Source organism: Rhinichthys klamathensis, unplaced genomic scaffold, assembly GCF_029890125.1.
Source record: "Rhinichthys klamathensis goyatoka isolate OS25496 unplaced genomic scaffold, OSU_Roscu_1.1 h1tg000132l_1, whole genome shotgun sequence".
Classification (NCBI taxonomy): Eukaryota; Metazoa; Chordata; class Actinopteri; order Cypriniformes; family Leuciscidae; genus Rhinichthys; species Rhinichthys klamathensis.
Window position 1 is genome coordinate 212,501 of NW_026606667.1, and position 18,014 is coordinate 230,514.

Sequence of the window (18,014 nt, forward strand, 5' to 3'; positions counted from 1 at the left end):
TCGCGCAGACGTCAACAATTCCCAGAACTCCAGTGGTAAGTGACATTGAAATCTTTGAAATCTTTCACCTTTGCTATTTGAATCTCGGAAAGTGTTTGCACTTTGCTTTTACTGTCATAATGTGCAGGTGTGCAATGTCTCTCTCCAGACTGCCCTTCACAATCACACTGTTTTCCCTTTAAATTAAGCATATCTTTTGCGGCTTCATGCTTGTATAGATGCTTTTACTTGGAAATTAGTTTGATCCCTGTATTCACTATAATGTCTCTTAAAGGGCACATAATATTCAACACTTTTTCTTTTTCTCATGTTTGTCAAGGTTGATTGCTTCAAAACAGTCAAATTACATTTTCAAAGTACATTTTCCAATAATTTGCCAAGATTCAACAGGCTGTTTTCTAAGCTACATTTCAATTATTTCTATATCTACAGTATATGACCTCTGTTATGATTGGGTGACCTTTTTCATTTTGTAACATCATTTGCCTACCGGTTGTGGGTTTGCTGCGCTGTCCAATATAATATGTGCTTCTCCACTATTAATTTGCCAGGGCTGTATTGCATTGCAGCAGATTCATAAAACAAACTGCTTTGCCATTAAAATCAGACTAAAAGATCAGAAGACGGCACACCATTTGACAGACTTGTCTAATACTTTTAACTGGAGCTACATCTCTACAAACTAGAAAATGAAATTATATAAACATGAGCTTCAACTGTTCAAATACGAGTGTCAAAGAAAATGGGTTTGATCAAAGCTGGAAAAGCCTCCAGTACATCGCAGCAGCGAATTATCATGAGTGAACTACAGTAGAGAATAATGTACACGCAACACAAAAATGAGACCGACTCCCGCTTAATATCCTGCCCTGTTTTCAGGGTTTATTGAACATTTAGACAAAATCAACCAAAAAAAAGTGCATTTTTAATGCATCAGGCTTTTATGACTCATCTCGTATTGTGTTATATAGTGAGAATATGCAACTCAAACGCCGGAAAAAACACCCTGAATTTATTTAGTCTCAAACAGAGTAAAAATGTGCAATTTTGTGCAGTTGCGGACATTAGCTGATACTTGCATAAAAATTTCAAAACATAACTCAATGCAATACAATGATTGAGAGATGAACCATGATCATATTTGAGACTCACGATTGAATGTGATTTTCTAAAAACAAATGTAATGTATTTGTACGTTACTACATATTGACATATTACTGGCAATATGTTATTCTTATTACATTTACTTTATAAAAATAAGTGAAGATTTCACAGCAAACAGACATGAACCACAAGCTGAATTTGGACGTTTTTATAATTAGACTGCACTTTAACTTGCTATAAGGTATGATTTATCAATCAAACAACAGAACATGTAGTAGATTACTGGAATAACCATGTTTGATCATGTTGATAATTTATGGTGCTATGGAAAATATGATATTTTCCACTTGTGAACTGGTATTTACCAGTGTGTTGCGTTCAATTGCTTTTGTTGTCGTAATGTGGTAAAAAGATGGAGATCCAGACCTGTTATTTAGCTAAAACTATTTTAGATTGCTTAAATCATTTTCTTGCTGTAGCAGATGATTTATCAAAACTCAAACGGTAAATAATATGCTGTAGGCCTATATTTTCTAGATCATGAATGATTTTTACCATTCACGACTCTCGCGTTGCTCTCCGCCATTTTGAAAAGGTCAAAGTTTATCTCATCTCGGCAACTCGTGCATCAAAATATTCTACGAGCTGCCCAGTGGAAAATACCACATGTGGGGGTGTCGGCTTTTGGTATTTACCATAATTACCATAGCACGTGAACGCACCATTAGATTCCTTAGAAATTTGATCAAATAATACTGTAGGCTTAAAGGAATAGTTCACTTTGAAATAAATTTTTGATATGTTTTAGCTTACCTAAAGGGCATCCAAGATGTAGGTGTCTTTGTTTCCACAGTAGTTTCAATCTTGATATCTTTAGGTCAAACCGTTCTTGTCTGTCAGTCATATAATGCAGGTCTATGGTCACCACCTCAAAGAGCATGCACAGAGAAGTCCAAATTAAACATGATTTAATGACTCGTAAATGTAAGTACACATTGATGGCCTAAGACATGAAACCAGCGGTTTGTGTGAGAAAACGAACAGTATTTATATCGTTTTTACCTCTTGTAAACACAGCCTCGTCCAAGTGATCTGAGGGCGCCGGCGCTTCGGTCTTTTCCGGCAAGCGCCGGTAGTGATCTCTCGCGCGTGTACGTCACTCATTGTTTACACAGAACAGAGATTGTAGGTAAGACGGCTAATTAAAATGGTACTAATTTGCGCTTATCCGGGATGTTTAAACCGTCGTAAAAAAATAAAACAATTGTATGAGTGACGTACACACGCGAGAGATCACTTCCGGTGCTTTCCGGAAAAGACCGAAGCGCCAGCGCCCTCAGATCACTCGGACGTGGCTGTGAGGTAAAAACTATATAAATACTGTTCGTTTTCTCACACAAACCGCTCGTTTTGTGTCTTAGGCCATTAATGTGTACTTACATTTACGAGTCATTAAATCATGTTTAATTTGGACTTCTCTGTGCATGCTCTTTGAGGTGGTGACCATAGACCTGCATTATATGACTGACAGACAAGAACGGTTTGACCTAAAAATATCAAAATTTAAACTACTGTGGACACAAAGACACCTACATCTTGGATGCCCTTGAGGTAAGCTAAAACATACCAAAAATTAATTTCAAAGTGAACTATCCCTTTAATGTCCGACTTGAGTGTCCTAATACATTTTGGGCCATGGTATTATTGAACCCAGTCCCAGTGTTGCACTTTGCATGGAAGTGTACTCATCATAAATAAAAAAAAGACATGAATTATTTGTCTTCCAGATACTCCAAACAGCCGGACCTATGCTTCCCTCCCCAGCCCTCAGAGTATGTATTGTGGAAATCAGTTTTACCTTTTTCATTTTCACTTGATATCACTCATTTCATGCTCCATATAGTCCATTTTTTTGTTTTTGTAAATCATGACTGACCTCACTCATGCCCATTTTTATGCCATTTGCATGGCTTTCAAACATTGCAGGTATCTTAACCTTGAAGTAAAAACCTTTTTCCTGAATGCCTGATGCTGACCTAAATGTGTTAGCTGTATGTAGTGCTCTGATGTGAGGCTCTGTTATGAGAACATTTCTGTGTTCTGAGAGAAACTGGACGTTTCGTTCCAGAAACCTACACGTGTGGAGCCTGTGGAATTCAGTTCCAGTTCTACAACAACCTCCTGGAGCACATGCAGTCCCACGCTGGTGAGTGAGCCCAGAAAATGAAAAACATTTTCAGCTTTGAGCTCATCCAAATTTGGACTCGTTTTGTTGACGTTATTTCTTTGCATCACCACTTGGGTAACGGACGGTTCAATGCAAAGGGCACAATTTTACAGACCGTATAATGTGTGCAGTGCATATTGAGTTTGTGTCCATCATGTGCTTTTTACATCTGTTAACTATCTTAACATCACTTATTCATAGACGTGCATGAATCTGCGCCTGCGCAACTCCATTAAAAACTTTTTCTCGTTTCATTTGTTCAAGCTCACACTCCCGACATTGCCATTTTGTTTAACACTGTCATCACAAAATATTTCACCCAAATAAAATTCATCATTTAAACACTGTTGTGTCATACCAAACTTCTATGATGTTTTCTTCAGCGGAACACAGAGGATATATTATCATATATTAAAGAATGTTTCAGCTGTTTTTGTTATTATGAAAGTCAATGGACCCCTTAAATGTTCAAGCTTTCAAGCCAAACAGACATGTATGCCTCAATTTATAAATCAAAACACTGATCATCACAAACGCACACATACACCAACAAATATGGCAACCTCAAATCTCAGCTAACGCCAAACCTGGTTCTCGCACATCACATGGCAAGGTTTTTTGTCACCATATTTGATTGTATGCTTGCATTGATCAAAGATTTGATTTGGGAGTGAATAAAAGCTTACATTGATGTTTAAAAATCTGTTAAAGTGATTGTCACTTCAGAAGACTATGTGGATCAATTTCACACTACCTTTACTTTGATTTCGGAGATGAACGTTCAGTCAAATTGACTTATAATATGGACAAAAACAGCTGAAACAATTTTCAAAATATCTTCTTTTGTGTTCAACAGAAGAAAAGAAAAGAATAAGTTTGGAACGACATGAGGGTGAGTAAATGATGACAACATTTTCATTTCTAGGTGAAAATTGTGTTTCGAGGCCAGGAAAAGTCATGGAAATGTCTGCTGTGAAAAGAAAGAAAATGTGGTTTACCAGATTCAGTTTCTTTCAAATTAATTGGTTTCAAACTAAAAATCTATGGAAAATCTATATATCTATGAAATATGTTGGTTAATTTTATAATGCACAAGTCAAATATGCAGACTTTCTGTCAAAATCAACTCTATTCTTTCTGGACCTTGATCAATTAATCATTCTAATTTCTGAGTTGTAAGTTGTTTTCACCTCAGTGTATTTCTCTTGTTGGTTTTCATTGAATACCTTCACTTTTTCCAAGAATGAGTACATAACGTGTTGTCTTTATTCCTTTTATTCCCCCTTTAGCTGATAATGAGAACCATGTTAAAGATGATTCTCCGAAGCCTTCCCAAGCGCCTGTGGCCACACAGGAGCAGATGTGGAAATCTCCTCAGCCGGCACAACAGAGGAACCACGTACCACCGTCTTTTCGTGAGTTATTTCCTACCACCACTACCAGAATCCATTCGCACTCATTTCATTCAGGAAAATGTTTCAGTGAAAAGTGTTGATGTTAAAGTTAGTTTGTTCCAAAGTAAATTAAAGGTGCAGTAAGCAATTTCTGAGAAAAGTTGCGGAAAGTGGATCGGACCATGCACCAAAACACACTAGTAGCCAATCAGCAGTAGGGGGCGTGTCCACTCATGATGGGGGAGGAGAGAGAGTGAGCCAATCAGCAGTAGGGGGTGTGTCCACGCATGATGGGGGAGGAGAGAGAGAGAGCCAAACAGGAGTAGGGGGTGTGTCCATGCTGGGGGAGGAGAGAGAGAGAGAGAGAGAGACAATCAGGAGTAGAGGGCGTGTCCACTCTTGATGGAGGAGGAGAGAGTGAGCCAATCAGCAGTAGGGGACTTGCCCACTCATGACGTGGGAGGAGAGAGAATGTGAGCCAATCAGCAGTAGGGGGTGTGTCCACTCATTATGGGGGAAGATAGTGAGTCAATCAGCAGTTGGGGGCGTGTCCACTCATGGTGGTGGAGGAGAGAGAGTGAGCAAGCGGGAGATTTGAAGAAGGACTGTAGAAAGAGAGATGGTTGAGAGACATTACAAAAGAGAAAAGGTCAGATCAATATCACTAGAAAAGAAGGGTTATGAACTGGCAAAAGCTTTAGGAACCGCGTTAATGTATTAGAAAAGCTTTCCAGTGCTTGAGCGACCTAAGCAGGAAGGCCTGTATGAAGATGCTGAGGTTGCGTTATATCTGCTCTGTACATGAGTACCAAACCAAGATATGCTGTTGTTGTAATGTTAGCTATAGTAACAGGACAGTTTTGAATGTCAGTAGCTGGGTTTCCAAGTTAATCTTTTTAAAGTTTGCATAAAAACCAAATGCGAATTAGGGTTTTCCATCAAGTTGTTCAAGCGGATGATGGTGGTATTGGTAACCTAGTAACCAACAGTAAATTAAACCCCATCAGCGGAAACCGTAGTGATGTGTCGTTCGACTCTATATGCCGGCTCCTTTAAGTAAACGTGAGAGTCGGTTCCCGTCTGAATGATTATTCTTTCACTACACTGCTCAGTCATATAATATGTCAAGTAGTCACTAGATGAATGTTATTTTGATGTGTATGTGCGTGCCATCGCGTGTGATGACATTTCCCCGGCGCTCTCGATTCGTCTCACGCACATACAGTTGGCTACAGATTAACATAACACACACTAAAGTCACTGCATGGAGTGCGTGTGGTCGAGCAGTTTGGTGAAAAGATCATCCTTAATATCGGGTCAGAAAACAAGATTGAGTAACAAACGCAAATGAAGTAGCATTTGGATGCAATTTAATAGACAACATAAAGGCAGAATGTAGAATTTGTAAGGTAAAACTATCATATTGAGCAGGGACTAACAACCTTATAGGTCTAAATGTGTTCTGTTTTGCTTGAACATTTTATTTATACTGAACTATTCTAAATAAAACCATTCCAATACACGTGTAATAATGTTTGATAGCCTATACGAGCTGCTGGCGGCTAATACTGAATTGCTTGTATAAACTTGTACTAGTACTATATACTTACATTTTTGCTTTGCTTCAGCTATTATAAAGAGACATCCAATCTTGCATTATGTGTTTGTGCATTTGGGGGGAGGAGCAATGAAACGAGGGGTGTGCTTGTTTGGGTTTGTATCAAAAATCAACAGTGTTTCTCAGAAATTGCTTACTGCAACTTTAATGTAGGTGTCCTTATTGATTTTCGACATATGTAATAATCTGAGGTGACTCGGATTAATCCACAACACACACTTTTCAAGATTTATCTACAGATGCAAAAATGCCATATATATCCTTCCTAGGTATCTTGTGGTACTCTTGTATGTGCCCCAGCAATATTTTACTGTACTTTTGTTTTCATATGATGGATTGCAACTGTTGCTGTTATGTATGGATGACCTTACGGTCACTTAACTTGTCGAGATAACTAATTCAATTGTCTTGTTCTGCTTTTGCAGAGAACAGATTACTCCCAGAAAAGGAGAGACAACAAGTGGCTGAACGTCTACTGAGAGTAATGTGCGTAGACCTTGGCCTTCTTGGCGTACTCAGCAGCAAAGACTTCCTAAAACTTGCGCAGACCCTGGTGGACACGGGTTCACGCAATGGGGCATACTCCATTCGTGAAGCCCTGGGAGATATGAGCTCGCTGGCATTAAAACAGCTCCCCCGTATGTACAATCAGGTCAAAGTGAAAGTCACCTGCGCACTGGGTTCCAACTCTTCCTTGGGCATTGCAGTGACCTGCCATTCTCAGACTATAGGACCAGACTCCTGCTATTTGCTTACAGCGTATCAAGTAGAGGGTGTGCGACTCCGACGCTATGTGCTGGGACTCAAGGAGGCCTCTTTAAGGGAAAGTCCTGAGCAGATACACCACTGGGTCCAGAATGTTCTGTCGGAGTTTGTCATGTCAGAAATCCGTACAGTCTACGTGACAGAGCCGCGCTTGTCTTCGCTGGCCTTTTGCGGTCGCACCGGAGTTGGCCTTCGCTGCGCAGGGTGCTCTCTAACAGCCACGGTTCAGGCTGTTCTCGGTCGTCGCAGCCTGCAAGCACGAGGGCTCCATGAACTAGGTGAGCTTCTGGCTACGTGTCGCGACATTGCTGCAACGACCAGCTTCAGTAATGAAGGGAAAGCTGGGGAAGAGTCTACTGCTCCGCCCTGTTGGGATTCAGTCGCGGAGGCTTTGCTCAAGGTTCACGAGAACTTCGAGGCCACTTGCGAAGCGTATGGCCGTTCGAAGAGCACAGTGCCACTATTGCAAGGCCTGAATAAGCACCTTCTTGGCACGCTTGCGTGTTTGCTTGCGCCGCTAAGACAGGCAGCGCAGGAGCTGAGTGTGGAACGCTCCCCAACGATCCAACACGTCCTTCCCGTCTACCTCCGTCTTGAAAAACTTTTCACCTCTAAAGCCGGTGAAGTGGGTGCTGGCAGTAAGCTTTGCCACTACTTCCTAGAAGCCCTGAAGGAGAACTTCAAAGTGGAACGTATCCATCAGGTTGCAATGATCCTGGATCCGCAGCTGAAGCTGCGGCCAGTCCCCGCGTACCAGCACGAGGATATTATCTCAAGGGTGTGTGACATGGCTGCTAATATGAGGGATGTGGGGAGCGGTGGTTCTGGAGGTACCTCTGTGGACGAGCGGGATGGCGAAGGGCTGTCAGCACCCAAGCGTGGCCGTCTGGACTGTGGATTAGAGAGGCCATCGTGTGATGCTGAAGAGCCACAGGTACGAAAAGAGTTGTTCCAGTACCTCGGCGAGCCACTGTTCAGTGGCACAGGTGACCTGCTGCAGTACTGGAGTTCGGTCATGGACAGATACCCCAGGCTGTCGCGGTTAGCGCTGTGGTTGTTGGCTGTACCGGCTGTAGCTGTGCATGGGGAGTGTGTGAGCATCTGCGAGCAGACCTTAGCCATGAAGAAAAAGCAGCAGGTCTCTGCGGAGGAGATGAACAAGCTGGTCTTCCTCAAGAGTAATTTTGCTTGAGACGGCTCAGGGCTTTCAGCTAATGGCACCATAGACTGTTTGAAATGGAGACTTTTTGAAGCAGATGTACCGTCACTTCTCTTTACCCCTTCCGAAAATCTTGATTTACCGTAAGTGTCTATCAATGTGGCACATGATAGAGATTTACAAAGGAAAGGTACATTGACAATTAATTCTCAAACACCCCCTCAGTCCATAGCTTGGCTTTGGCAAGGACAACAGAGCAACTCGATGAAAATACAGTCTGCCCGTGGACACGGATGTGAACTTGTGTTTTCGATGTTTCGGTTGAACTACCACTTAAAATTGTGATGTTTTTAACAGTATGTGGTTCGTCCATCCTTCTTTTCTTTCTGTGAACCCATCTGAAATTCAGTTAATGGATTATTGAAATTACTTTTTCAACTTTCCATCTAGAGAAGGAAAAAACGGGGTACTTAGAAAAAGCCATTTTATTTTCAACTACGCCTTTATGAAAACCACAAACACTCTTTGCTGTGACAGCTGAACAATACCTCTCTTTAGCGGTTTATCAGTGGGCAGGTCAAGCTGTAGAGGTGTAAGTCTTGTCTTAGGCAGGCCCTGATTCAATAATCTCAGTTAACCGGTTTGAGTGTGTTAAGCTCTTGTTCAGACTCAGGAGTTTTAGCTCAGCAGAACTCAAATTTATACTTGGGTCACACATAAGTAAACTGTTTTGCAATTATTTATTTTAATTCTTTGTCAGTTCTCACAATAACGTTGCAATAAATGTTACGTAGCAGAAGTTATACTCTCAAGCTGACTTCGATGCCTTGCACCTTTGTAGCAACCTTTTTCCCCATTACAGCTCACTGGGATCTTTTCCTTCTACAATACAATCTGCAATACCTGAAACGGCCACTTAAACCCCAAGATTGGATTTCCAATGATATTGGGTTATGGAAGTGTATGGGAATGATCTGATGTTGTGTAAAGTTCTGGTCCAGTTGATCTGATTATCTTTTTTTTCTTTTTCTTTTTTTTTTCCTGATCTTTTTTTTCTGAAAAAGTGGGAATAGGGCTATGAAATGCAGAAACTGTCTGTCTCTCACTGTCTCAGTACGAACCTCGCTGAACAGAAGCAGCTGATTGCATTATTGTTTGAATGCGTTTTAAGAGGATAAAGCTAAACAAATATTTCATTTATGCACTGGATTTCTCTTATTTTCCTCATTTATCTTCAGCAGGTAATTAGATTAGAGATAACATTAACTAGAGAAAACTATGCCTAGATTAGGACCAAAGTATCGTTTAAAAGTAGTTTGTCATTGTGAATAATTGCCGTTTCCATACAAATTTGTAGAGTTATCTCATAAAACTCATACTTCCTCATAACTGTTTCGCCCTCATAAATTTCCACTGCCTTTGAACAACTGTTTATTTCAATATTGTTCTAGTCAACGAACAGAAGTAACAATTTTCACTTCCATGATAAAATAAATGATCTTCAAGAGTATTTTGCAGTAGTTTTTCCAAGGAAAGGTGTAATTTAGTATTATATAGTTTGTCTTGTTAATGCCTTGAACATCTTTATGTGAGTATACAGATATGCATGCAGACAATATAAGAGTTTTTTATCTTTAATAAAGTGGCAGAGATCTACAGACGTATAGTCTACGTTCACACAACAGCAGAATACAGTTGTCAGTCCTGTTTTGAGTGCTAAATCTGGTTCCGTTCATTCACTGATCAGTTATAAAAGAGTGAGAACCGCATTCTGTTACAAAAGGGATTAACTCAGATTTTCAGGAGTCACAACCAAATTGAGAGTTCAGTTATGTGTGCTAAACGAACAAAACAGCAGTCAAGTAGTTGTCAATCACACTGAAATGGGTTTAGCATGAGGTGTGCGCTTGGGCCCGTTGACCTCTCAGGTTATGTGTAATGGTATCGTGTGGTGGGACAGAGAGGGACTAAAGTCTACAAGGGGGAACAACAGAACTGAAGAGTTTTTGACCACATATATGAATCGTTTCAAGTAAATACAAAATCTTGAAGATATTTGCATGCCTAAACGGGGACTGACTTCGGTTACCTGTCGTTATGCTCTGCTGTTGTTGGTACAAAACAATTTGAAAAGTCACACCAAATACGGTTGTTAATCCCAAACGCTTGAGGTACGCACCCCGACATTTTGGAATTGACTGAGATAACCATAGCAAACACTCGTTTTGGTCTCATGATTGTGAACAAGAAACATGTATAACAAGAGTTTAAACTATTTGGTGTCCGCTATGTTTGACCAAAGATTAGCGACCAAAGACACACAATATTGTGCAATTTTAACTAAACCACCATTGACAAAGGCGCTTGGTGTTTTCTTAATACTCGTGAAGCTGCTGGTTTTAAATGGCATGCTCTTTTTTAGGTTTATTTTGCCGAAGAGAGAGAGACTTGTCAAAATGTGCGAATGAGTCAAAACATGTACCTCTTTACCAAGTTGTTCGTTTCTTTTTTTGTGCATACCATTTGGATTTAATGGTAATGCTGTTGTCAATACCTGAGATTTTTCAGTTGTAGAGTGGATTATTACTGCGTTTCAGATGAACTCAGACGTGACAACTGAAATTTCTTGCTTCTGACCTCAATGTGAATCACAGGACACATTACACCACAAGATGGTGCCATGAACCAACATGAATATTTCATGTTCACATGCCAAAAAAGTCATGAACACTAAATCAGAGGTCTTCAACCCTGTTCTGCAGTTTCGCTCCAACCCTAATCAAACACACCTGAACCAGCTAATCAAGCTCTTCAGGATCATTGAAAATCACAAGCGTAAGCAGGTTGGATATAGGCAGTGTTAAAGTCCACTTTTTTATGCCCTTGCCTCGCTCACTTCCACCCATCTTGTTCACTCGGACGGACGCAAGTCATTTTACCTTGCAATCGTGATGCATTGTGGTCTATGGATCTGCCTGAAGTGTACATATGAGTAGACTCACTCCCTCTTTGAAAATCAAGGGGTCATGGGTCTGTTCAAATAAACTTCCCTCGTCCACTTGACGAAGTTGAACGCACTTCAAAATGGCGGCATTGGAAGTGCATAGGGAAGTTCATGAGTGAATGTCCAAAAGTGGAGTTAAACGTTGCAGGGCAGTGGGTCTCCAGGAGCAAGGTTGAAGACCTCAGCACTAAATGCTAGGGTTATCTTTAAAACGACAAGTGGAAACAAAAAAGTAAAGGAATCTTTGTATATTGCCTTAGGCTATAACTTAAATGTTTTACTATGCTCGTCTGTCTCCGCCATCTTTGAAATATCTTTTTAATAAGACCGAGATAATAGATCTTGGTTGACTGATGTCTGACTTTTAGCATCGTTCCAGTCATTATTTTCAAAGTAGGAGTCTGTCAGTCTGGCTCCAACACAAAGCACTCAACAAAGGAATAACAACCGTATTTAGCTCCAATGTGTTCGTAGCCATTGTTTGAACGTAGCCGTAGGGCCTGAATTGCTTAAAGTTAGCATGAAACAGAATTTGCAATAGTCATTTCTTTCCTACTGTGACTATCCGAGTGAAACGGCTTCTGGAACGGGGTTAAAAAAAGGCCAGGGCTTGATTTTGTCAATGGGGAATTGATTGGATGGTTTGTGGTTTGCTATTGGTGGATCTCATGTGAGTGACAGGTTGCCCCGCCCTCGCGCCAGTAAACACTTTATCAGAGAAGAAATGTCGCTGCAAGAGGGAGGGGAAGTTACGTTGGTTACGAGGCACATGTGCGGATAATTTATATAAAACACTGCAATGTTCCATAAAAAAAAATGTATTTCATGGTGACTTTAAGAATTTAGTTCATACAAAATGGAGCAGGGATGCATGTTGATCAGACTTGGTATCTCACATAACCCGAAATACAGATGATGATACCGGCTAGCATGTGCAGAAATGGTCATATGGTCATGTAAAAACTATTTTGATAAACCTGGCCCAGAAATATAAACAGCTGCTTTTGAATATTGTCGTCTTTCTCTGTCACCACAAGAGGGCAAAAGTGTCTCAGAAATCTGTCTTTGCAAAGAGTCTCAAAACATCTTACCTCTGTTTTCTAATCAAACATTTCAACTATTTTGATAAACTCAGTCTATGAATATGTCGGACTTCATGAAGGTTTTACTTTTTTTTTTCCTGTCTTTTTTTCTTTTTTCTTTCCTGGACGAATGTGTGCATTTCTGGGGAAACATGAAAACTGATTAAATGCTCTTGAGCAGCAGTCAAGTTTGTGTTGACAAATACTAATCTCTGAAAGTATAAAACACTGTTTAAATCACAACTATTTATGGATGTACAACAATTATTAGTATCACTCATTGTTTGTCTGAGAAGGTTTTTTTCTTTTTTTCTTCCCATTGTAGTCCAGCCTACATTTGTCTTTGACAGGCATTTTTCTGATTTGGTGTATTGAGTTGTTTCAGCTGTAGGTCTAATTTATACTTTTTTAACAACACTATTTTTCTAAACATGACTGATAGAGTTTTCTCTCCTTATCAACTGTCAGTAGTACACTGCGCTGTTCTCAGAATCTATCTACTCCTGTAGTATGTGCTGTGTGAATAAAATATTCTCAAACAAGCCAAAAAAAAAGGTTTAGTCTTTGTTTTAGATGGTCCCTCTTTATATTTCATTAGTTCACCCAAAAATGAAAATTTATCCCATAATTCACTCACCCGGCCTCAAGCCATGTATATGATTTTCTTCTTTCAGCCAAACACAATCGGAGATATATTAAAATGTGACTCAAATAAAAACTCCGGTTACTAGCGTATCCTCGGTTCACTGAAATGACAGGAATAAGCATTGCGTCAGAGATTATCTCTACGTTATTGGGAAATTCCATTTTCTTAGAATACTGAAGCCTGATTGGTTCACGTCTGTGAATTTCAGAGACAAATGGCCTTTCTGTCTGCCAGAATGGACAGAGCCGGCTGCCTAAGTCGCACAGAAATGGCTATGTAGTCCGTCTGAACCACGAAAGTGTGAAGGGCCACAGGCAGGCTACTAGAATCAAGGACTTAGAATGTCCAGAAATGGTGACCGTTTGAAGGTATGGCTATTTTAGAAACCCCCCCTGAAGATGGAGCCCGGTCTAGACCGACAGAACCCTTGCCTGAAGGGCCGGGACGTCTAGGTTGTAGAACCTGATAAAGGTGGACGGTGAGGACCAACCGGCCGCTGCACAGATGTCAGCCATGGATATTCTGCTAGACCACGCCCAAGAGGAGGCACCCCAGTAGCTAGATGTTGCGACTAAGACACCTCACCTCTCCACGACACCCTAAAGGACCTACCTGAGAGGTAAGGCTTGAAGCATTGGAGTGCGATTCCTGAGATGCCCTTCGTCTTTAGGATTGACAGGAGGATCTGGTGGTTAACTGTGTCAAACGCAGCAGACAGATCCAGCAGGATGAGAACTGAGGATTTGGAAGCTGCTCTTGCCAGTCTCAGAGCTTCAATAACCAGGAGCAAGTCAGTCTCAGTTGAGTCTCCGCTTTTGAAACCAGACTGGTTGTCCAGGAGGTTGTTCTGTGTGAGAAAGGCAGAGATTTGGTTGAAGGAAACTTGTTCAAGTGTTTTAGCAATGAATGGAAGCAGGGATATTGGTCTGTAATTTTCCAGATATGATGGATTTAGAGTGGGCGCAAAGGGAGCCACCTGTGGGCCAATGCGTCCTTTTTCTTCGAAAATAATATTGGGCAGTGGGTATTCTCTTTTGACACGAAGAGATCCACTTCTGCTTGGCTGAAAATGCTCCAAATCATGCAGACCGTCAGGGGGTGGTCCGTTCCGGGACCCGAATATCTGCTCCTGTGTTCATGTAGCCCCAACACATTCTCATCCTTTGGCGTCATATAGGTGATGGGTAGGATTTGGTCTGGGGTAGGGTTACGGTTATGACGCCTTGGGATCTGCGTCTCATATTGACGCTAAAGGATGCCATGTGTGTCGGATTTAGACGAGCGTCACCTGTATGACGCCTTGGGATCTGCGTCTCATATTGACGCTAAAGGATGCCATGTGTGTCGGATTTAGACGAGCGTCACCTGTATGACGCCTTGGGTTCTGCTTCTCATATTGACGCTAAAGGATGCCATGTGTGTCGGATTTAGACGAGCGTCACCTGTATGACGCCTTGGGTTCTGCGTCTCATATTGACGCTAAAGGATGCCATGTGCGTCGGATTTAGACGAGCGTCACCTGTATGACGCCTTGGGTTCTGCTTCTCATATTGACGCTAAAGGATGCCATGTGTGTCGGATTTAGACGAGCGTCACCTGTATGACGCCTTGGGTTCTGCGTCTCATATTGACGCTAAAGGATGCCATGTGTGTCGGATTTAGACGAGCGTCACCTGTATGACGCCTTGGGTTCTGCGTCTCATATTGACGCTAAAGGATGCCATGTGCGTCGGATTTAGACGAGCGTCACCTGTATGACGCCTTGGGTTCTGCGTCTCATATTGACGCTAAAGGATGCCATGTGCATCGGATTTAGACGAGCGTCACCTGTATGACGCCTTGGGATCTGCGTCTCATATTGACGCTAAAGGATGCCATGTGTGTCGGATTTAGACGAGCGTCACCTGTATGACGCCTTGGGTTCTGCGTCTCATATTGACGCTAAAGGATGCCATGTGCATCGGATTTAGACGAGCGTCACCTGTATGACGCCTTGGGATCTGCGTCTCATATTGACGCTAAAGGATGCCATGTGTGTCGGATTTAGACGAGCGTCACCTGTATGACGCCTTGGGTTCTGCGTCTCATATTGACGCTAAAGGATGCCATGTGCGTCGGATTTAGACGAGCGTCACCTGTATGACGCCTTGGGTTCTGCGTCTCATATTGACGCTAAAGGATGCCATGTGCATCGGATTTAGACGAGCGTCACCTGTATGACGCCTTGGGTTCTGCGTCTCATATTGACGCTAAAGGATGCCATGTGTGTCGGATATAGACGAGCGTCACCTGTATGACGCCTTGGGATCTGCGTCTCATATTGACGCTAAAGGATGCCATGTGTGTCGGATATAGACGAGCGTCACCTGTATGACGCCTTGGGTTCTGCGTCTCATATTGACGCTAAAGGATGCCATGTGTGTCGGATATAGACGAGCGTCACCTGTATGACTCCTTGGGATCTGCGTCTCATATTGACGCTAAAGGATGCCATGTGTGTCGGATATAGACGAGCGTCACCTGTATGACGCCTTGGGTTCTGCGTCTCATATTGATGCTAAAGGATGCCATGTGTGTCGGATATAGACGAGCGTCACCTGTATGACGCCTTGGGTTCTGCGTCTCATATTGACGCTAAAGGATGCCATGTGTGTCGGATATAGACGAGCGTCACCTGTATGACGCCTTGGGTTCTGCGTCTCATATTGACGCTAAAGGATGCCATGTGCATCGGATTTAGACGAGCGTCACCTGTATGACGCCTTGGGTTCTGCGTCTCATATTGACGCTAAAGGATGCCATGTGTGTCGGATATAGACGAGCGTCACCTGTATGACGTAGGGATGGGACGATTACCGGTTTCACGATAAACCACGATAAAATGTCCTGGCGGTTAGTATTATCGTTTAAAATTTAATTATCATAAAAACCGTGTTTGATTATCGTGATTTTGAAAACTCGCGGTAAATCCTGTCCAGCCAGAATCAGTCTGACGCAGGCGCGACGCGAGCAGGCGCACAGATGCAATGTTGTTTTTTTGCGCGAGAAGACATGGCGGAAGGCAGTGACAGCGCACGGGAGATTTTTCAGCCATCCAAGAGGACAAAATCGGAGGTATGGTCGTATTTTGGCTATTACAAGAGTCCCGAGGGCAATTTAATCGAGGATGGGCACCCTGTCTGCAAATCTTGCAAGAGGAAAGTCGCTAGCAAAAGGGGGAAACACGTCAAATCTGCTAAGTCATCTAACGTTACGTGACAACCACCCACTGAGTTAATTTTTACCTTAATAGCACAACTAACTTGGGCAAATAATTAGACGAAATAATTCATCTCCAATAAATTTTTTATTATCTCACTTGTAATTATTGCAAAGCTTCCGCGAAGAGAAAAGTTTTACAGCAAGTGGATTTGAGCCAAGACGAACAAACATATTCAAACTATTAAGGGTGACATTTAAGGGATAATGTATTCATTCATAGTAAACTTATTACAGTTTTATTTGTTATTTTTTACCACAGAAATAATTTCAGGGACATGAAATATTGAATTGTGATTAACTTAATGTTTTTAAATCTTGCCGGTTTATAAATCCATTATACAAATTACAGTGTCCAAATCAATCGTAAAGTAAATGTGATTACTTCAACAATATTTTAGTAGTATTAATACTAAATTACTCTGATTTAATTTTCAATACAGTCAAAACTGAGACGCAAGACATACACATTTGAATGAAACCAGAGATTGCGTCCGCGGTGATCCGAGACATGGATGTGCGCTGTGTAGTGCGTTGCTATTTACAACAGTCATAAGTATTCCAGTAGTTTAGTCACCCTGACCCAACCAACATATTTTGTTCATTTAAAGTGTGTGTGTGTGCGTGCGTGCGTGTGAGTGTGTGTGAGAGAGAAAGCGATTTATTATTTATTAATAATAATAATAATATTCAGTCATACACACATCCATAAGTGTTATTATCATTATTAATGATAGGGTTTAATGACGGGTTCATTAAAACCTGCACTACCTCTCACTCTCAGGGCTCCATGTTAATGTTAATATAATGTTTATGCTTAAAAAAGTGCATATAGCTGCTAGCCTGCTAATTGTATTTTTTGTTTGTTGATTTTCAAATGTTCTCAGGGTGAGCATCAGTTCTTTTTGAACATTTCCATCTCATTTTAACAAAACCGTGATAATATTGATAATCGTGATAACTTTGGTCACTATAATCGTGATATGAAATTTTCATACCGTCCCATCCCTAGTATGACGCCTTGGGATCTGCGTCTCATATTGACGCTAAAGGATGCCATGTGTGTCGGATTTAGACGAGCGTCACCTGTATGACGCCTTGGGTTCTGCGTCTCATATTGACGCTAAAGGATGCCATGTGTGTCGGATTTAGACGAGCATCACCTGTATGACGCCTTGGGTTCTGCGTCTCATATTGACGCTAAAGGATGCCATGTGTGTCGGATTTAGACGAGCATCACCTGTATGACGCCTTGGGATCTGCGTCTCATATTGACGCTAAAGGATGCCATGTGTGTCGGATTTAGACGAGCGTCACCTGTATGACGCTGTGGGTTCTGCGTCTCATATTGACGCTAAAGGATGCCATGTGTGTCGGATTTAGACGAGCGTCACCTGTATGACGCCTTGGGTTCTGCGTCTCATATTGACGCTAAAGGATGCCATGTGCGTCGGATTTAGACGAGCGTCACCTGTATGACGCCTTGGGTTCTGCGTCTCATATTGACGCTAAAGGATGCCATGTGTGTCGGATTTAGACGAGCGTCACCTGTATGACGCCTTGGGTTCTGCGTCTCATATTGACGTTAAAGGATGCCATGTGCATCGGATTTAGACGAGCGTCACCTGTATGACGCCTTGGGTTCTGCGTCTCATATTGACGCTAAAGGATGCCATGTGTGTCGGATTTAGACGAGCGTCACCTGTATGACGCCTTGGGTTCTGCTTCTCATATTGATGCTAAAGGATGCCATGTGC

At 41.8% G+C, this 18,014-nt stretch overlaps 1 protein-coding gene across 5 annotated transcripts in view; it reads left to right on the forward strand.

Annotated features, from left to right (window-relative positions):
- znf618 (zinc finger protein 618) overlaps positions 1-8,680 on the forward strand; it is a 50,750-nt gene extending 42,070 nt beyond the window's left edge. For 2 of the 5 annotated variants that reach the window (XM_056256734.1, XM_056256735.1), the window contains exons 9-14: positions 1-35; positions 2,892-2,936; positions 3,233-3,310; positions 4,188-4,223; positions 4,621-4,746; positions 6,769-8,680. The exon at positions 1-35 is cut by the window's left edge and continues 58 nt beyond it. In XM_056256734.1, coding sequence (XP_056112709.1) covers positions 1-35; positions 2,892-2,936; positions 3,233-3,310; positions 4,188-4,223; positions 4,621-4,746; positions 6,769-8,300 — 1,852 coding nt within the window. In that variant the 3' untranslated portion in view covers positions 8,301-8,680. The remainder of the gene's footprint in view (positions 36-2,891; positions 2,937-3,232; positions 3,311-4,187; positions 4,224-4,620; positions 4,747-6,768) is intronic. The other 3 variants (XM_056256737.1, XM_056256736.1, XM_056256738.1) reach the window with 3 other exon arrangements.
- Positions 8,681-18,014: the final 9,334 nt, after the last annotated feature.